Genomic DNA, 21,508 nt, shown 5'->3' with positions numbered 1-21,508 from the left:
TTGAAAGTCCTAAGATTTAGGCAAGTCTAAGCTATAGAGTTCTAGGTGAGACCCTATCTCTATCAAGCAAAAGCAAGTTAAAGAAATATTGTGTGTCTTGTTTTTGTAAAGGGGAATAGATTATGTGTGTGTCAGACCCTTTTTTCTCCAAAAAGATAAATGGCTACATAATCTATATATTTTTCTCTGCGTTGCTCACTCCTCCACCATCCATACACCCAACAATATAAACTGAAGATCACTCTGTGGCACTGTATCTATGTGATTTCTAGAAAAATGACTTAAGGCTTAAAAGCATAAATGTGTAGCTTTGTTTTCAATAGTTGCCAGAATCCCTTATGTGGATTTCTACAATCTTACATGCCCAGCAGCAGTGTATGAGTTAGCCTATTGCCCTGAAGTCTCATCAATTCAAATATTATATAACATTTGTTACTTTTTTCTTTGCCAGTTTGATAGGTTACAAATAGCCCAACAATGTGCTTCTAATTTGCATTTCTCTGTGACTAAAATCAATTTTTTCTTCATATGCATAATGACATCTGCATTAATTTTTTCTGCGTACTAATTGAAGTATCTAACCCACGGAATTCCTTTAGTCTTTTATGGATCTTGACTCAGGCAACCCCAGGACTCATGGCTTCCATACAAAAAGGAATCTCAGGACTAGCCAGTATGTTGCACAGTCGGACTGTTCAGAGATTTAAAAGGAAAGTGCTCAGGGCAAGAATAAAGCTGAGTACGGCTTCTAGACAAAGAGCCACACTTCAGACTGCATATAGGTTTCGGGATTTTATTGTACAGCATGTTTCTATGGGACCCTCCGTCTGTTCTCTCTGATAACTGAGGTTAGAGGTGGCACTGGATGGCATTACAGACTGGCAAGATAAAACCAGGCACTGTTAGAGGTTTAGGACATGGTTTTTCTTTAAATGGGGCTTCTTGTAAGATTCCTAGAAAATCCTGTGCTTATATCAAGGAATAGGGAAAGACCTTAAGCAGTTATTCATTGGCATAGAATTCTTGCTTTCTCAGTTGGCTAAAGTCTTCAGAACTATTTTTCCTATCTATAATTTTCTCTCACTCTCTATTCTCTTTATTTTTTGTATATGTGTGTGTAATCGTGTGTGCATGTGGGTCCCCACAGGGGAAAGAAGAAGGAGGTAGGTCTCCTGAAATTTAGAGTTGTAGGTGTTTGTGAGCTACCTGTTGTGGGTGCTAGGAACCAAACTCTGTCGCTCTTGATTGCTGAGTCAGCTCCAGCCCCCAGAATCTTATCTTTTCCTACTAATAGAAGATGCCATTTCAGCTCCAGGGACTATAACACCTTCTTCTGACCTCAGTGGACATCCATCTGCATGGACACACACACATATACATATAATTAAAAATAAATATTTTTAAAATGCCACTTTCCCTATGTACTAATTTTCCATGTGCAGCACATTGGCAGGTAGATTATTGAAACTATTCTGAGTGACCACAAACCAGGATGGAAGATGAAATTTGACAGAATGGATGATAGTAATGGTTTTTGAGGCTTTGAAATAATTTCTTAGAGCACTTAAAATTATTTATTTATTTACAATGTGGGTGGCAGCATGTGAGTGGTGTAGCACACATATGGAAGTCAGAGATCAACTTTGTGAAGTCACTTCTTTCCTTCCACCTTTATATGGTTTCAGGGATTGAACTCAGATTGTCCAATTTAGTGGCAAGTACTTAACCTGCTGAACCATTTCACTGGTCTTCTCAGAGGACTTTTAATACTTACAAGTTTTCTAAAGACTGACAGTCAAAAGTTTAAGACAGGTATATAAAGATCCTAGCATGTGGGAGGCAGACGCAGGAAGATGGTCCCAACGAAAGGGCCAGTCGAGTCTATGAAAGTTCTAGACTAGCAAGGGCTACACAGTGAAACCTGTCTCAAAAATTTCAAAGCCAACAACCCCAAGAAGCCCTATGTCATATATGTGTTGTGTGTGTTCTCAGTAAATTCCTTCTCTCTTTCCTCTCAGTACCATGTACGTGTTTGGCGGCTTCAACAGCCTCCTCCTCAGTGACATCTTAGTCTTCACCTCGGAGCAGTGTGACGCCCACCGCAGTGAGGCAGCTTGTGTAGCAGCAGGACCTGGGATCCGGTGTCTGTGGGACACACAATCGTCTCAATGTACCTCCTGGGAGTTGGCAACTGAAGAACAAGCAGAAAAGTTAAAATCAGAGTGTTTTTCCAAAAGAAGTATGTTTTTTTCTACTTAGAATTTAAAGATCTAATTTTATCTGACTTGTGAAGGAACTTAATATCCATACACTTTTATGTTCACCTTATTCTCTGGTTATTTCTTATTAATGAGTCTTGCGACTCCTGGAAGCTGTTAGCAGGTTATAAAGCTTTCCAACGTTACACAGGCTTTGTGTAACAATTCCAGGACTGAAGTCTTGCTTTCTGGTGGAATTTTGGTTTGGTTTTGGGTTTTTGAAACAGGGTCTTGTTCTATAGCTCAAACTAGCCTCAAATTTCTTGTGATCTTCCTTCCTCAGCCTCCTGAATGCTGGGATAATAGGCATGTACCACCAGACCTACCTGTGAAAATTCTGATGATGGAAATATTACATTCTTTCTTTGTTCAGTGTAGTAGCCACTAGCAATCTGCTGCTCTCAGATGACTTGAAATGTGGCTATTCTAACTAAGGGACTGATTGTTCTATTTGTGTGGTTGGTTGATTTACTTTAAAAGTTAATGTCATGAGCCAGGTATAGTAGCACATGCCTATAATCCAAATACTCAAGAGGCTGAGACAAAAGCCAAAACCATCAACAATAAAAGAACTGTATGTGGCTATTGGCTGCTGTATTGTTGATGAAGGTCTAATGTTAAGGATAAGAACGGGGATCACGTACAGCAGATTGTTCTGGTAGAACAGTGGTAGAGCTGCTGTCCTCACTAGGTATTTCCAGCCCCTTTGGTTGGATACAGCAATACAGAATGACAGATGCACTAAGGTCCCTGCTTCACTGGCCCCTGAGCTGGTCTTGTTATTTTTGCCTCTTATCTACTTGCTTAGTGGTTTCCTCAAGCACTGCTTCACCAAATCAGTGAAGTAACGTATAAAAATTCTTAGAAAAATAGAAAGAGTGCCTCCAAGATAGTTTGTATCAATCAATTTAAAGTATGAGACTATATTACTTACCTAGTAAGACACAGGCAGGTGCTGGAGTTAACATGAGAGTTATATTGGATAGACTGCCTTTGTTTTCCTGTTCTGTGCCAAATAAAGTTGTGTAACAGGATAAGACCATTCTGTTGATTGGAATTTTGGTTTATTGATAGAAAACAGATTACCAGAACCTGTTAGGAGTTCTAACTTTCCCAAAACAGAATCAGTAGAATAACCAATTTTAAAAATTCAACTTAAATGTTAGTGTATTGGAAATATATTTCTTAGGTGGTTCACACGAGCCCATTAGTTATGTCTCACTTTCTGGGCATACCTAATCCTGTTGTAATGATCTTGGCAGGAAAAACAGCCTAAGATACAAACTTACCAGGAGAGTTTCTGTGACATTAGGCCAATGGCCTCTCTTCCTGCTTGTTGGTGTCATGTCTCTGAGATGGTTTAGCATGTGGGGCATCATGGCTTTGTAGCTTCTCATTTGGCGATTAGTGGGAATTATGTCAGGTCTATAAAGGTGGAAGTTCTGAAACCCACAGTCTTGAATTCACCTGTGTATAGAGTACAATTAGCAAGTGTTTCCTGTGGGGTTCTTGGGCACTGGATATGCCTGCACCCAGATGTGCCTTGTGTTTGTAGCTAGGAAGAATGTCTTGGTCTCTTGTATTACTTTCCTTAGCTTCTGGGCAGCTTGTCGTTTTAATTCTATTGCTAGTTAATATTTGTCCTGAGAAGAAAAGAGCATTCAAAGCCGGGCGGTGGTGGCACACGCCTTTAATCCAGCACTCGGGAGGCAAAGGCAGGCAGATCTCTGGGAGTTCGAGGCCAGCCTGGTCTACAAGAGCTAGTTCCAGGACAGGCTCCAAAGCTACAGAGAAACCCTGTCTCGAAAAACCCAAAAAAAAAAAAAAAAAAAAAAAAAAAAAAAAAAAAAAAAGCATTCAAAGCCCAGATCTTCCATTATATCTTAGCATTGCTACAAAAGTAATTAACAGACCTTTGCTTTTTACTTTCTATGCACCTTTCAGGGGGATAGTTAGAAAATAGTACTTTTCAGATTGTCTGCTTATATCTGTTTTATTTTAACATGAACATGGCAATGTTTTTTTCCTTCCATTTTGACCCTACGTTTGCTTCCCAACTATTGCTAGGAGCTTTTCTGTCTCATATTCTGCTCAACAGAGACTGTCACATAGTTGACAAGGTTTTCTTTTCTCCGTAGCCCCTGACCATGACAGATGTGACCAGCACACAGATTGTTACAGCTGCACAGCCAATACCAATGACTGCCACTGGTGCAATGATCACTGTGTCCCTATGAACCACAGCTGCACAGAAGGCCAGGTCAGAAACTGTTTTTCAAGGATTTTAGAGGACAGAAAAAGGTGCTTGTTGAGTTTGGGTATAGTGTAAATAACGAGCAGATTTATTTTTAAAATGGGATGTAGATTTGAATTTTACTATTGCTCAGGTTTTCTTTAATGAAGGGATGCTATATACATTCTGATTCCAACGGTCCTCCAGCTACTGAGGTTTGTGTGTAGTATTCAGAAAAAGGGTTTTACAAAATGTCTTTGTCTTATATCTTGACTCAGCATTACGTCTGTGCTCACCATCGGTGACTTTAAATTTAGGTGATAATAGGCTAAAGAAGATAAGTGACCCAGCTTTTATTGTCTTTGATGATTCATGACATGTTTTTCTCCTAGTTTAATGCAGTTCATAAAATACAAACTTGAGACTGCTGCTGTGGGTGGGGGTTGGGGGAGCACTGAAAAACTTGCACATTTTACAGGTAAATGTTGAATGAGGTGTGGTGGTGAAGGTGGGCTACCTTGCCAGCTAAAGGCATGGTAGTTAGAATGCACTATGGTGTGCCCACTACAGTACCACTTCCTGTTCATTCTACCTAATTCTGTCTGTCTGTGTCTCTCCCTCCCTCCCTCCTTCCCTCCCTCCCTCTGTATCCATGGTTACCGTCCTCGGTTATGTTACTGTCTTTAGGACCCTATTAGTCCTCACCAAGTTCTTTGTGTGAATATAAACGAAAGCGCTTCTCCACTGTGTTCTAGCTCTCCATTTCCAAGTATGACAATTGCCCCAAGGATAACCCCATGTACTACTGCAATAAGAAAACAAGCTGCAGGAGCTGTGCCCTAGACCAGAACTGCCAGTGGGAGCCCCGGAATCAGGAGTGCATCGCCCTGCCTGGTAGGTAGGCCTTGCGCTGGGATACCCTCAGTGAGGGGTTAGAGTGAACCTAGGAAAGAGAGGCATATTCTGTCTATTTAGCTCTCTCACTGTTTAGAGGAATTATGTTGTATTTGTTTTTAACTTAAATACAGTTCTCATATACTTATTCTGCTGGCCTTTGAAATAAATGGAAGCATCATCTGTTCCGAGAATTGGTCAGTGGCTGAGATCAATATCACACACGGTGCCCCACTGACCCTCCGTAAGCTGTGATAACTCAGCAGCAGTCAGGGCCCTATAAGGAATCACTTCCTGACAGTTCAGTGAGGAGGGATTTCTATATCAGTCCCCTCTCCTGATGTGACCTTCATTCCTGACTATTTCAGATGAGATTCAGGGTGACAATTTTAGGTACTAAGAGCAGCTAGCCCTGACTAAACCTCTGTGATGTATTTGATTCATCAGGATACCCTGGAAGGGGGGCTCCTATGACTTTCCAACATCTGAGGCTTGATTAAGGCTATGAATCTGGACTCTTTGAAAGGATTTTATTTAGTTTGCCCAATGGCTTTATTTTAATCCATGTTCTGTTGCTGTTGCTGTGAAGAGACACCATTACCAAGGCAACTCTTATGAAAGGAAACATTAAATTGGGGGCTATAGTTTCAGAGGCTGTTATCATGGCAGAAGCCTGGCAGCACACAGACGGGTGCTGGAGTGATAGCAGAGCGTGATAGGGAGAGTGATAGAGATGGACCTGGCGTGGGCTTTTGAAAGTTCAGAGTCTACCCCAGTGAAATACCTCCTCTAACAAGCCCACAGCTATTCCTGCAAGGCTATACCTCCAGCCTTCTCTAATAGTGCCGTTCCCTGATGTAAGCATTCACATACACGAGCCTAAGAGGGTCATTCTTATTCAAACCACTGCAGGCTTTTTGTCCATTTTATTCTGTGTATCACACTTTAATGTCCAATAGAATACTTAGGCACCTGTTAAAAGGCTTGTTCTAATTTAGTCCTTGAAAGCCTGTAATTTTGTCTTACTGCTGGTACCACATTCTTTTTTTTCCCCACTTTATTTTTATTTTTTAAAAAGAAAACAAACTGTCTTTTTTCATTTTACATACCAATCCCAGTTCCCACTCTTTCCCCTCCTCCCATCCCTTCCTTCCCCCTCCCCCATCCACTCCTCAGAGAGGGTAAGGCACATTGCTTTGGTGAAGGTCCAAGGCACTCCCCAAACATTTAACTAGTTTATTTATTTTTATTTTATGTGCATTGGTGCTCTGCCTGTGTGAGGGTGTCTGTTTGAGGGTGTCAGATCTTGGAGTTACAGGCAGCTGTCAGCTGCCATGTTGGAGCTAGGAATTGAGCCCAGGTCCTCTGGAAGAGCAGCCAGTGCTCTTAACCTCCAAGCCATCTCTCCAGCCCCTGGTACCACATTCTTAGGAGCCAGTTTATCCGCTCTTAGATTATATCTTTCCACAGGCCTCTCATGGATCCCAGTGGCTCTTCTGGTTAGTGAGCATTGTTCGTGTCTCCAACAGTGTGCTCTGGCTCGGAGGAAGTCTCTTGCTTGTTCACTTTTGCGCAAATGTTCAGGAGCAACCATGCTTTCATGCTCCACTTTATGTAGTTCAGCACAATCACAGAGGAGACTGCAGACTTTCTTTGTGTACCATATTACTTTGAAGTTTTCCTAAACCAATCTCCCTCTTCACCTTGTTTTTGATATGCTGGTGCAGTTGCTTATACCTTCTGTCTCATGGCATGAAAACAGGGTAGCATTTGGAAACTTAAAGTCATCCATTCTCAATTCAATTCCATTTATGGTTTACTTTTTCCTGCATATGTACATCTTCGCACAGATAAGTATACACATGTGAGCATTGGAGGCCAGAGGTTAACTTCCTTATATTTCTCTGTCACTTGCCCACATTCAGTTGTTTTGAGACAGGGCCCTTCACTAAGTGTGGAGCCCACTGATTATCTAGAAGGCTGACTCGAAAGCCTCAGGAGCCTCCTACGTTTAGCCCTCAGCTGAGATTACAAGCAAACAAAATCATGCTTGACTTTTTATGTCGGTCCTGGGGATCTGAACTAGGTCCTTAGACTTGGTACAAGTATTTTACCCACTGAACCGTTTCCTAAGCCTCATTTGCAGTTTTCTGCCCCATCTTTCCATATTTATTTATATATTTTTCATTCAAGATTTTAGTTTACTTCTCCATTTTCTTCAAAAAGAGTTACACCAATCTCTAACCATGCACCAAAGAATTCGTCTTCAGGATGTAGGAGTATTGACTAGAGTATGCTTCCTGAGAGTCAGGAAATGTGACTGGTGAACCTTTTTTAAAAGGTCTTTTTATTCTGGGGCTGGAGAGAAGACTCAGCAGTTAAGAGTGCATACTGATCTTCCAGAGGACCCAAAGTTGGTCTCCAGTGTCCATGCTGGGCAGTTCACAACCTCTTGTAATATTAGTTTGCCCTCTTACGGCCTCTGTGAGCACTACAGTCACATGTACAAACCCACACTTGAGTTGCATATATACACATAATTTAAAAAAGAAATAATTTAGGGGCTGGAGAGATGGCTCATCAGTTAAGAGCATTGCCTGCTCTTTCAAAGGTCCTGAGTTCAATTCCCAGCAACCACATGGTGGCTCACAACCATCTGTAATGAGGCCTGGTGCCCTCTTCTGGCCTGCAGGAGTATGTGTAGGCAGAATATTGTATATATAATAAATAAATAAATTAAGAAAAAATTTATTTTAAAAGTTTTTTCTATATGTGGAAGTTAATAATGCATCTGATACTCTCACCATATCCTAATGAAGCACCTGGAATTCAAATCAGAAGAATGAGTTTAGATTTCAGTAATTGAACTAGTAATATACTACTTCTATATAATTTCTAAAACTTTGTTTTCTTTCCTTTTCCCCTTTCATAAAAGAAAATATCTGTGGTATTGGCTGGCATTTGGTTGGAAACTCATGTCTGAAAATAACTACTGCTAAGGAAAATTATGACAATGCTAAGTTGTCCTGTAGGAACCACAATGCATTTTTGGCTTCCCTTACATCCCAGAAAAAGGTGGAATTTGTCCTTAAACATCTTCGATTAATGCAGTCATCTCAGAGCATGGTAAGTTAACATTTTCTGAACTTCGGTTTCTAATATCACCTTTCTTCTGAGGGCACAACAGCAGCCTATGTGTAGAAGGCCCCAGTTGTGTATCATGTACCTGATAAGAGAAAGAATTCCAGTAAATGATTAATAGTAGACTGTGTACCTGTACTTCAGAATCTTTTGTTTTAATGCCTTTCTTCATGTATTAAAGAGTTCAGTACTTTGAATATTTTGGTAGTCATATTTGTTAAGTATGAGATAGGAATATATGGAATGAATAATAATATGTACACGTATTTTGGTGTCTTAGGGTTTCTATTACTATGAAGAGACACCATGGCCATGGCAATTCTTAATGCAAATATTTAATTGGGGCTGGCTTACAGTTTCAGAGGTTCAGTCCATTATAATCATGGTGGGAAACAAGGCAATGTGTAGGCAGACGTGGTGCTGGAGAAAAGAGCTGAGAGTTCTGCATTTTGATCCTCAGGCAACAGGCAGTGAACTGTGTCCAACAGCAGGAGTAGCTTGAGCATATGAGATCTCAAAACCCACCTCCACAGTGACACACTTCCTCCAGAAAGCCCACACCTACAAAACCTCACCTCACTCCCTATATATAGGCCATGAATCTATGGAGGCCATACCTATTCAAACTACCACAACTGGTGACATTAGATTATTTCGTACTAGATTTTCATATCTAGATCCTTCTTGGAGAAGGGAGGGTACAAAGCTAGCTATCTAAGTGTTATTAAGCCGTTTGCATCCCTTAAGGTGTTATAGCATGTCATGTGATCCCCAATAAGACGTGTAAAACCCGGCTAGCCCAGAAGAGGGCACTTTCTTGCTAAGGCTTCTGAATTCAGAAAGGTCCAAATTCTCCTACTGTCTAGCTAAGTTCTTGAACAGCATGTAGTTGATGTTACATGATTCCATTTGGCATTTTTTTATGCAAAGTCTAAGTATTGTGATGCTAAAGTTCATTGGGTAGGTATTCACAGAGCAGGTTTTCTGTCTGTGCTGGCTATGGTACATGGAGATATGAGGTATATGTTTTTGTCTAGCCAGGAGAAAAGAGAGCACGGTATCACATTTCTCATTTGGCACCACCTTCTCATAACATGAGCAAGTATAGTATGGATTCTGGCTGTTAAGTCCCAGGAAGTCCATATATCCTGAAATGAGCTCAAGCTGGACTAGAGAAGGATTCCTGGCAGTAGATAAAAGCTAGCATTCCTCAGAAACTTGTGAAATTGGTCCCCATCTGTCAAAAGGAGTCATTTCCTTATCACTGTGATGCCTGTTATTATATCAAGGCACATATTGGCCACCAGGCCCCTCAGTATCACAAGTACCTGTTCTGCACCTCAAAGTCCAGGCTAGTCTCCTAGCCCTCCCCCCCCCCCCCCCTCGGCTACTCTTCCTGATAACCCACACAATGCGTCCATCTCACAATTCTCTCTTCATCACCTGCGCTCTCCACTGTTCTTTCCCACTATCCCATTCCCCTAGCCCTGGCCATATCCAGTCCTTTTCTCTTTCCAGTCACATAACTAATAAAATATTCAATAGCAGAGAGTAGTGGAGGTAGAGATGGAGAGGTAGCAAGAGGATAACAAGAGATGAGAGTGTGTGGGGTGAACAAATCATGTGGATTATAAGGAAGACAGGTATTTTCGGGGATAAGGGCCAGGAGACTAGCATGGGTTTTGAAATGTATAACAGGTACTTGTGATACTAGGGAGCTTGGGGGGAAGGGGCTGCTCACAGAGGCCAGAAGAGGGTATTGGATCCCCTGGAGTTAGAGTTACAGTTGTAAGCTGCTTGATGTGAGGGCTGGGATCCAAACTCTGGTCCTCTGGAAGAGCAGCATTATCTGCTGAGCCATCCCTTCACCTCCTATAAAGATTTGTTGTTGTTTTGTTTTGTTTTTAAATTGCAATGGGGAGCTAGGCACTGTGCATCCTGCCTTTAATCCCAGCACGCAGGAGACAAAGACAGGCACATCTCTGTGACTTCAAGGCCACCCTGGGTTATATAGGGAATTCCAGACAAGCCAGAGGTACATAGGGACACCTGCCTCAAAAACAAAAAACAAAAACAAACAAACAAAAAACCCAAAATAACAAAGTTGGAATGAGAAAGAAATTTCAGGGCTACCCAAGACTGGAGCTCGGTAGTAGAGTTCATGGCCAGGAGACCCTGGATCTTACTCCTTACAGCAAAAACAGAGGAGGCAGAAATTATTCTACAGGTTCGTGACTTTTTAAAAAATAAAATGTAGCATGGAGTTAGATAAAATGTGACACATACTCAGATAAATAGATAAAATGTGATTATGGATATTTGTCATTGTTTATTTTTTTTTTCATTTAAACACCGCTTGGCCCATTTCTATCTAACCTCTTCTAGGCTAATTCTCACATATTAAGTTAGCCCATTTCTAATCATCTGTGTTGCGCCCCTAGGTGCGCTTACCGGGAAGATTCTAGCCTATGTCCATCCTGGGTCGGAGCTTCATAGCATGCGTCTGCCCAGGAGCCAGGAGCATGGCGTCTGCTCCCGAGAGGAGAGCAGTCGAGTCTGAGCTCACTTCCTCTTCCTCCCAGCGTTCTGTTCTGTTTACTCCTCCCACCTATCCTCTAACCAATAAAATGGGCCAAGGCAGTTCCTTTATTAGCCAATGACCTTCCTCCATCATTTCCCCTTTTTCGGTTTAAACAAAAAAAAAAAAAAAGGCTTTAACTTTAACATAGCAAAATCACATATAACAAAACAGTTATCAAGTAAAAGTTACAATAATCTTTATCATAACTAAGGAAAACTATAACTAACTATTCTTAACTCCATTAAAGACTCCAGAAAGATACAATACTACCTAAGCAAACAAGAAAAAAGCAACTTTTAAAACGCTAGAAATGACAGAGACATCTCGCTGCGTGGACAGTCACCCAAAGTTACTCTGTACCGTTGGGGCATCCATCTTCAGCCTTCAGGCCCATGGTATCCAGCAGACATTTCCATAAAGCAGGAAAATTCAAAGTCAGTTCAGTCACTATCTGTTGTGTCCTGCAGAATGTCTCGCAGACTCTTTCATGAATCAGGAACCCCAAAAGATCATCTCACCTTAGGCAAGTTCACTAGTTCTCTCTCTGCGGGTTCTCTGTGTCCAGTTTATGCAATAGTCCAGGCAAGAGCAGTTTCTTGCCCAAATGGCTACCAAACTCCATAAGGTGCCTCTTCGATGCCCATCTTCCTCTTGAAGTAGATTGGTGCTGCCAGGAGCAGAGTGTCTCATTGTCATGAAAAGTCCTCAGTTATTAAAACATTAAATGTCCTATTCTGTAATCTTTGAAAGACATGAAGAATGTCTATCTAAAATATATCTCTATCTAGAAAATCTAACATGACTACAAGCTTTACTATTATCAATGATTATCCATTAACAACCTATATTTCTTAATTATACAGTACATATTTAAATGAACTACACAATCACAATACCTTAATCAAAATCAGAAACACTTATATATAACAAAATTGACCTTAAATCTCTATCAATAAAGCAAAATCTATAGTAATGTAAATTATTCATATCTATATCATATCCCCCTTTAAATGTAAAAGGACATTTATAAACCATATTTGTGAACATGGGCGAAGTTTTTTCTCTCCAAACTGCTTCCTGCTGAATGGGGGCGTCGTTAATTAGGTCTTTCATGGTATAACCTGTGTGCTAGTTTCATCTCAGTTGGCAGTTGAGCGAAGCAATTTTCTGAAAGTGTTCACTGCAACCCTTCAGGAGGGCGTGGTCCATCATACCAAATCGGAATAGAAGAAATGAACAGCGTCTCATCCTCTGTGAAAACAAAATAAGAAACTCCTTTCCAAAGTATCATATCCTTAGATCCAAATTGAAAATATCTATGTTGGATTAGTTCAGCAGCATTTATAAATAAATATCTTTTAGCAGCTCTTGCTCCTTCCTCAGCATTCAAACAATTCAGAGAGAGCATAATAGCATACAGTATCAAAATTCTCTATTTTCTATCTTTGTACAGCTTTGTTTTAACCTCTATTTTGTTTATTTTTACTTTTAACTTTTTGCTTTTTGAGACAGGTTCTCTGTATCTTTGACCTGAAGTAACTCTGTAGACCAGGCTGTCTTTGAACTCTCAGAGATCCACCTGTCTCTGCCTCCCAGGCATTGGGATTAAAGGCATGTGCTACCACACCTTGAAGTCACAGAGGTCTATCTCCCTCTGCCTACCAAGTGTTGGGATTAAAGGTGTGTACCACACACAACAACTCTCTTCCTTTTTTTTTTGTTACTTTAAGAACTTTAAATTTTAGTCTGCATATATTTTTAACACACTTCAAACCATTTAGAAATTTTCTTTGTCTTTGAATCTCTCTTTACTGTATATCTCTCTTTTTCTGACCACACGAGTCTTTAATTTACCAAGCAATATCAGTAGGATTAAAGGCGTGGCTTTGCCGGCTGGATCCAGCCCATTCCTTAGCTTTCCAGCCTCATGGCTGAGGTACTGGCTGTAGCCAGCAAGCGAGCTTCAGCAGCCTGTGCTTGCAAACTGCACAAACCACCTGCGTAAAAGAGTCAGAGTTTGTCCTGGCAGGACAGCCCAGAAAGCCGGCATTTTTAAACGGCGCAGCTTTTTTCCTGCTATGGCTGAAAACCGAAAAGCATGTGTTCAGCTTTTCGTCAACACCGTTTAAGTGTTTCGTGGCAGGACCTCTTAATGAGCTGCAGGCTTTGCAGCTAAAGCTGAGTCAGAAAGCTTCTCTTAGAAGAAAGCGCATGCTTGCCTCTAACAAGCAGAGCAGACCCGAGAACACAGCGAGTCTAGTTGCCATCAAACAAATCGTAGCACTTTACTCCAAATGCTCTATTCAAAAACTCTGTCTCCCATAGGAGCCAGACAGAGATCACAATGGTGGCACAGCCCCAGGAAGTCGCGCTTTAAAATGACACAGCGTTTTTTCTGCTACTGTTGCCGAATCAGGAAATCTCTCCACAGCACGCCACCAACAAACAGCAAAAATCTGTGTTAAACTCTCTCTCCCTTACTTTTAAGCCTTCTCAGGTTTTTTAAGTGGGTTTAGTCCATCACGTGGGGCGCCAACTGTAGTAATAGGGGCGGCGGCGGGGCTTCGTTCCCAGCACCCCGGCTGCCTGCTCGGCTAGCTTATGCCCGAAATAACAACACACAAACTGTATTCATTTAAACACCGCTTGGCCCATTTCTATCTAACCTCTTCTAGGCTAATTCTCACATATTAAGTTAGCCCATTTCTAATCATCTGTGTTGCGCCCCTAGGTGTGCTTACCGGGAAGATTCTAGCCTATGTCCATCCTGGGTCGGAGCTTCATATCATGCGTCTGCCCTGGAGCCAGGAGCATGGCGTCTGCTCCCGAGAGGAGAGCAGTCGAGTCTCGATATTTGTCATTGTTTAGGGGTATTGCTAACAAGTTGTTATTGGTAATGGTCAGGAAAAAAGCTTACCAAAGGAAATTAGATTCAAGGTTTTTATTTTAAAAAGAAAAAAAAGGGCTGTAGATATAATAGGATAAAAGGGTAGATTATTGAATCTACTCTGAAAAGAAAAGAGGAAGGATATAGATATAATAAGATAAAAAAGATTATTGAGTCTACTTTTAAAAAACAACTATTAGTTTTAAATGCTTTACATTGGGTACTTCCCACTTTCTCTTCTATCAAGTTCAGTGTGTTCTGACTGATAGTGAGGTCTTTAATCCATTTGGACTTGAGTTTTGTGCATGGTGATAGATATGGGTCTATTTTCATTCTTCTACAGGTTGACATCCAGTTATGCCAGCACCATTTGTTAAAGATGCTTTCTTTCTTCCATTGTATACTTTTGGCTCCTTTATCAAAAATGAGGTGTTCATAGGTTTGTGGGTTAAAATTTGGGTCTTCTATAGGATTCCATTGGTTGACTTCTCTGTTTTTATGCCAGTACCACACTGTTTTCATCACTGTAGCTCTGTAATAGAGTTTGAAGTCAGGGATGGTAATGCCTCCTGACAATCCTTTGTTGTATAGGATTGTTTTGGCTATCCTGGGTTTTTTGTTTTTCCATATAAAGTTGATTATTGTCCTCTCAAGATCTGTGAAGAATTTTGATGGGACCCTGATGGGGATTGCATTGAATCTATAAATTGCCTTTGGTAGAATTGCCATTTTTACTATGTTGACATTGGATTGGACTTTTGTATATTGTATACAAATGTATGTTTATGCAAATTTGAAATTAATTTTGTTAGAACATACTGTACATACATTTCTACTCTTGTTTAAGGTATTCCACCTATACAACTCATTTAACAATGTAATGCAAATTTCTAGTCTTTGAAAATTATTATTACCAACTGTTTAGGGTAATAAGGAAATGCAGGTTAGTTTCAGTCACCTATTACAGTCGAACTTGTAGTCACATTAGGTATGTTTTCAAGGTCAAACAGAGGTATATTTTAAATAGACATGTCATTTTCAAACACTTCAGAGATCTACAGAGTATGGCATTTAAGATGTTTTAATAACATAGATTCTTTCTTCTTTTTTTTTTTTTAATGACAATGAGACATGTTTGCTCCTGGCAGCACCAATCTACTTCAGAGAAGATAATAGGCTTTGAAGAAACTCCACATGGAGTTTACTTCCTTTGTGGCAAAAGTAAGCCACTGGGCAAGAAAGTACCCTTGCCTCAAACCACTGCCACTTTCCTGTCCTAATGGGACAAGCAGGACACAAGAAGAGAGTGACTGCCAAACCTTAACAGACAAGGCAGGGAAGTCCTTCAAAAACCCTGCTTCATAGAAAAGTCTGTCAGATATTCTAGGACTGTAGGCTGAAGATGGATGCACCAATGTTGCAGAGGAACTTTGGGTGACTGTCTAGGCAGACATCTGTTTCTGTCATTTCTCTCAATTTTCAGAATTTACTTGCTTTCACTTCCTGCTTACCCAGTTAATATTATTTCCTTCTTGGGTCTCTGAGAGAGTTGAAGACTAGATAGTTAAAGTTTTCTTTGTTTACCAGACACAGAAAGCAAGTTATAATAGAAAGTAAATTAGACACAAGACTTCAGACTCACCAAGACAAGAATAGCTATGGAGTATTTTCTCTGAATTCTTCAAATGCAAATGGACTAGACATCGTTGATGAATTTAATGCCTGTATATATCGTATATAGTTCACATCTTTAATCCCAGTATAGGGAGTCATACCTTTAATCCCAGCACTAGAGGGGAATATAAAATGGGAGGAGACAGAGGCTCATCTCTGTCTGCAGTCACCCAGCCTTGGTAAAGGTAAGACTTTTCTAGTGGCTTGTCTGTAAGCTTTTCTAATCTTCAACTTGAACCCCAATATCTGTCTCTGGGTTTTTATTATTCATGCTACAACATATACATAGACACAGTAGACTGTGATCTCACCTTTAAAAAAAGAAGGAAAGTATCACCTTGAACAACAGAGATGGGCCTGAGATTTGGCAGTTACATAGCAGGAAAACTAGAAAAGAAAATGTATGTGTTAGGCTGTGCCCCGTGGCTAATGGAACAATTTTTAAATCATCTGAACTGGCCATAGAGGCTCAGGTTAGGCATACAATCTATATTTTAAAAGTATTAGTAAGGTGACTTCATTTATGAACCTTATTTGTGGATGATTGTTTCTTTATAGCATTGTCATAGAACACAAGTAGTTTGAAACTTGATTATTTCTTTACTACTGATCTCTGGAAGTCTAGTCTTGCTGTGTTATCTTCTTTGAGCCATTTTTATCCTCTGCAAAGTAATCATATTGAAAAGATCACTTATTTTAATCTACCTTGCCTGAGTTTGGAGAATAAGGAGCTTTTCACATGTCTGTGGGGTATGCCCAAACTAGTGTTTTTTATGTCAAAGCCTGTTTTGGTAAAGACATGCTTGTATTCTTAACTGTCTTTTTTTTTTTTTTTTTTTTTTTTTTTGCCTGTAGTCCAAGCTCACTCTGACTCCATGGGTTGGTCTTCGTAAGATCAATGTTTCTTACTGGTGCTGGGAGGATATGTCTCCATTTACAAATAGTTTGCTACAGTGGATGCCATCTGAGCCCAGCGATGCTGGCTTCTGTGGGATCTTGTCAGAGCCTAGTACTCGGGGATTGAAGGCTGCAACCTGCATCAACCCACTCAATGGCAGTGTTTGTGAAAGGCCCGGTAAGGACATGGAGGAGTACAGTGCTCCAAGACGTTTACCAGGAAAGCAGAGGAGGCGTAGTTGACTGAGTACTGAGATATGTAAGATACATGTGACAGCAGTTAGTAAACACTGATTCAGGCCTGTTTATTTTAAACAGAACACAAAATCCCAATGTAGAAGGAAATAGTTTGAGTCATACTCAAAACCAAAAATAAAATTACTGAAAGAATCTAATTTAATATTGAGCTAGACTGTTTTGTTGACCTCAAAAGTGTTGAGAATCGTTCTGAAAGGTGATTTCCTTTGTGTTGGCAGAGAAAGGCTATGGAAGAAAGAACAACACAGAAACCAAAAACCTTTAGAAAAGCAGCAAATCAGGACAGTACTCAAGAGAGCTGCTGTGGGGAGGGCATTGCAAAAGACACCGATAGAGCCAACCCCAGGCTGTGGCAGTCCCGTGCTGAGGCTAAGGCTGGACTCCATGATGGCGGGCCCAGCACAGCCACACACAAATGAGAACTCAGAAGCAAGAGGGGCAAGTACAGGTTATTTGGGGAGGCTAAGTTCCATTCCCAGCAGGTCTTGAGTAATACTGAGGTGTTAGGTTGAAGAGAGTCACAGCATGGGAGTTGCCTTAGGAAAAGATTTCTAAAGTACTTAAAAAATACTTACTATTTTTTAATAATGTGGGATTTGTGTGTGTGTGTGTGTGTGTGTGTGTGTGTGTGTGTGTGTGTGTGTGGAGAGAGAGAGAGAGAGAGAGAGAGAGAGAGAAGAGGTGCCTAGGAGGACAGGTGTCAGATCCCTTGGAGCCTGACAGGAGTGCTGGCAAGTGAGATTGGGTCCTCTGGAAAAGCAGTACCTGCTCTTAACCATTGAGTCATCATCTCTCCAGCCACCTGGGTTTCTAAATTTCTTACAACAAAGCTTTTTGTCCTTGTTGAATGCTAAATGCTTTGGTGAATTTAATGCTTTCATCCGTCAAAATTTTAAATGTAGAATTTTACAAACTCGGGTTAGTTCGAAGACGCCTACAGTTCACCATGAGCCATTGTGAGTCCACGATTTTTGTTTCCCCACCTTCAGTGCTTTTTGAAAAGAAAGTCCGTGTTCCCATGAATGCTTGCTTAAGTACACTTGAATAAACAGAACCCATGAGTCCCAAGTTTCTTGGATTTCCTCCATGTAGTAATATAGTGCTGAACTGATTTCATAATGCACATTGAAAAGTCTTTGATCCTAGCTGACCAGTGTCCCTTTTGGGCTTAATTCCCAGCAAACCACAGTGCCAAGCAGTGCCGGACACCATGTGCCCTGCGGACAGCGTGTAGCGAGTGCACTAGCAGCAGCTCCGAGTGCATGTGGTGCAGTAACATGAAGCAGTGTGTAGACTCCAATGCCTATGTGGCCTCCTTCCCTTTTGGCCAGTGTATGGAATGGTATACAATGAGCAGCTGCCCACGTAAGTGAAAAGAGCCTGGGACATTTACCAGCAGGTTGGACTTGACCTTTTGCTCAAGTCTGTTCAGAAGATGGTTAGGCTGGTCTTTCCAGATTAAAATGTGTATAAGGAATTGGGTACAATGATCCATGCAGTAAATCAGATAAATCTAGGGTAGATCACAAGGTACAGAATAACTTCTCTTCTTCAGGGCCATATAGTTCAGTCTCTAGAAAAATGGGGATGTCTCCATATCTTAATCTGCCTGTTTGTAAAGTGCTTTCTGGTACAGGACCTCACAGGTCCCTTCTACTTCCAACTTCCTTGTATTGAAAAGATGGTGAAAGTCTCTGTTGTATGTTCTGTAAAATCGTGGGCTCTTTAAATTATTTCATTTCAGTAGTCACTCTAAGGTACTAGTACATCTACTTGTGATAATGAATTACAAGTTTAATTTTTTTTTTTAATAGCTGAAAATTGCTCTGGCTACTGTACCTGTAGCCATTGCTTGGAGCAGCCAGGCTGTGGCTGGTGTACTGACCCTAGCAATACTGGGAAAGGGAAATGTATCGAGGGCAGCTATAAAGGACCTGTGAGGATGCCTTCACTGGCCTCTGCAGGAACTGTGTATCCACAGCCTCTCCTCAACTCCAGTATGTGTCTCGAGGACAGCAGATACAACTGGTCTTTCATTCAGTGTCCAGGTAAGATGCCTGTGTATTCTAATCCAGATGTCTTACTGCCTGTTTGTAAAGAATCAACCTTGACATAAAACTGGCCAGCACAGATCCCTAGCCCATTTTTAAATTGAGTCATTTGCTTCCTTGACTCTGACTTTGGAGCTCTATGTTCTGGATGTTAATTCTCTGTCCGATGTATAGCTCGCAAAGATTCTCCCCATTCTTCTTCACTTGATTGATTTTTTTTTTCTTAGCTGCACAGAGCCTTTTAGCTTTATGAAGTCCCATTTACCAGTTAGTTGTTGGCCTCAATTCCTGGGCACATGGAGTCCTCAATAGAAAGTCCTTTCCTACACGTATATCGTGTAGGGTACTGCCTATGTTTTCTTCTAAAGTTTCAGTGTTTTGGGTTATGTCTTTGATCCATTTAGAGTTAGTTATTTTGAAAGGCGATGGATACAGATCTATTTTCATTCTTCTGCATGTGAACATACGGTTTTCCCAGCATCATTTGTTGAAGATGTTATCTTTCCTATGTTTTTGCCTCTTTGTGAAATAGCAGATGGCTGTAGCTATGAACATTGCTGTTTGGCTCTTCTGTTTTATTCTGTTGGTCTGCATGTCTGTTTTATACTCACGCCAAATTGTTTGTATTGCAATAGCTCAGTGATGTACCTTGAAATCTGTGATGGCAATCCCTGTAGTTTTATTCCTTTTGCTCAACATTGCTTTTGCTGTCTAGACTCTTTTCGGGTTCCATGTGAATTTTAGGATTTTTTTCCCCTATATTTGTGAAGAATGTTGTCAGTATTTTGATTGGGATTGCATTAAATCTGTAAATTGCTTTTTGGTAGGATGGTGATTTTCACTGTAGGAGTCCTTCATAGATATTATTCCTAGATATTGTATTGTCTTTGGTATTTTAAATGGGAGTGTGTCAGTGTTTTTAAGTTTAGTTATTTATTTTTTATTTTACTGATATTTATTGAGCTCTACATTTTTCTCTGCTCCCCTCCCTGCCTCCCCCTCCCCTTTAACCCTCCCCCAAGGTCCCCATGCTCCCAATTTACTCTGGAGATCTTGTCTTTTTCTACTTTCTACTTCCCATGTAGATTAGATCTATGTAAGTCTCTCTTGGTGTCCTCATTGTTGTCTAAGTTCTCAGGGATTGTGGTTTGTAGGCTGGCTTTCTTTGCTTTATGTTTAAAAACCACCTATGAGTGAGTACATGTGATAATTATCTTTCCGTGTCTGGGTTACCTCACTCCAAATAATGTTTTCTAGCTCCATCCATTTTCCTGCAAAATTCAAGCTGTCGTTATTTTTTCTGCTGTGTAGTACTCCATTGTGTAAATGTACCACATTTTTCTTATTCATTCTAAAATATGTTTATTTTTTTTAAATTTGTGTGTATGAATATTTGTTGGAACTTAATCTGTGCACCAGAAGATGGCATTGTATCCTCTGGGACTGGATTTACAGACAGTTATGAGCTGTCATGTAGGTGCTGGCAATTGAACCCAGGTTCCCTGCAAGAACAGCTTATCTACTGAGCCTTCTCTCCAGCCCAAGAGTTACTGATATTTGAAATCTAATTTTGTACCTTGCCACACTTTATTGAAATTGTTCATTGTTTCTAGAAATTTAATGATGGACTTTTTGATATTTCTTGTGTATAATAGCATGTCATATATCAATAGGGATAATTTGACTTCTTTTCTTATTTGTATCCCTTTAATTTTTTCTCCTGCCTTATTGTTCCATCTAATGCTTCCAGCACTGTATTAAAAAGGAGTGGGGACTGTGAACAACCTTGTCTTATTTTTTATTTTAATGGGATTGCTTTGAGTTTTTCCTCATTTAAGATAATGTTGGCTGTGGGTTTGTCATATCCAGCCTTTATTATGTTGAGGTATGTTCACTCCAGTATTGTTTTCTCTAGGACATTTATCATGAAAGCATTGGATTTTTTTTCCCGAGCTCTTTTCTTCATCTTCTTAGATGTGATTTCATTGATTTTTTTTTTGTTGTTGTTGTTTTTTTTTTTTTTTTTTTTTTTTTTTTTTCGAGACAGGGTTTCTCAGTGGCTTTGGAGCCTGTCCTGGAACTAGCTCTGTAGACCAGGCTGGTCTCGAACTCACAGAGATCCGCCTGCCTCTGCCTCCTGAGTGCTGGGATTAAAGGTGTGCGCCACCATCGCCCGGCTTGTGATTTCATTGTTAAGTCTACTTATATGATTTATTGTATTTACTGACTTAGGTATGTTGGGCCTACCTGAAATTCTTGAATAAAGCCCAGTTACTTGTGATGGATGATCTTCTTGATATGTGCTTGTATTGTGTTCACTAGTATTTTATTGAAGACTTCTGCATCTGTGTTTGTCAGGCATACTGGTCTGCAGTTTGGGTATTGGGTGTTACTGTCATTCGGGCTTTGGAAATGAATTTGGGAGTGATCCTTCTATTCTTTTTTATATAATTTAAGAATTGTTGATTATTGTTCTTTTTTGAACATCTGGTAGAATTCTGCTATGAATCTATCTGGCTCTGGACTCTGTCTAGTTAAAAGGCTTTTTATTACTATTTCATTCTCTTTATTTGCTATGGTCTGTTTTGGTTGCTAATTGCCACATGATTTAACTTTGGTAGTTTGGATGAATAA

General features: G+C 40.3%; 1 protein-coding gene across 2 annotated transcripts in view; it reads left to right on the top strand.

Annotated features, from left to right (window-relative positions):
- Atrn (attractin) overlaps positions 1-21,508 on the top strand; it is a 151,521-nt gene that overhangs the window by 69,836 nt on the left and 60,177 nt on the right. For both annotated transcript variants that reach the window (XM_041670850.1, XM_041670851.1), the window contains exons 12-18: positions 2,019-2,239; positions 4,397-4,518; positions 5,247-5,385; positions 8,321-8,511; positions 16,524-16,743; positions 18,003-18,188; positions 18,638-18,871. In XM_041670850.1, the coding sequence (XP_041526784.1) occupies positions 2,019-2,239; positions 4,397-4,518; positions 5,247-5,385; positions 8,321-8,511; positions 16,524-16,743; positions 18,003-18,188; positions 18,638-18,871 (1,313 nt within the window). The remainder of the gene's footprint in view (positions 1-2,018; positions 2,240-4,396; positions 4,519-5,246; positions 5,386-8,320; positions 8,512-16,523; positions 16,744-18,002; positions 18,189-18,637; positions 18,872-21,508) is intronic.

Source organism: Microtus oregoni, unplaced genomic scaffold, assembly GCF_018167655.1.
Source record: "Microtus oregoni isolate MIOR12 unplaced genomic scaffold, Mior012 000020F_ref0000438, whole genome shotgun sequence".
Classification (NCBI taxonomy): Eukaryota; Metazoa; Chordata; class Mammalia; order Rodentia; family Cricetidae; genus Microtus; species Microtus oregoni.
This window is presented reverse-complemented; position numbering and strand designations above follow the sequence as displayed.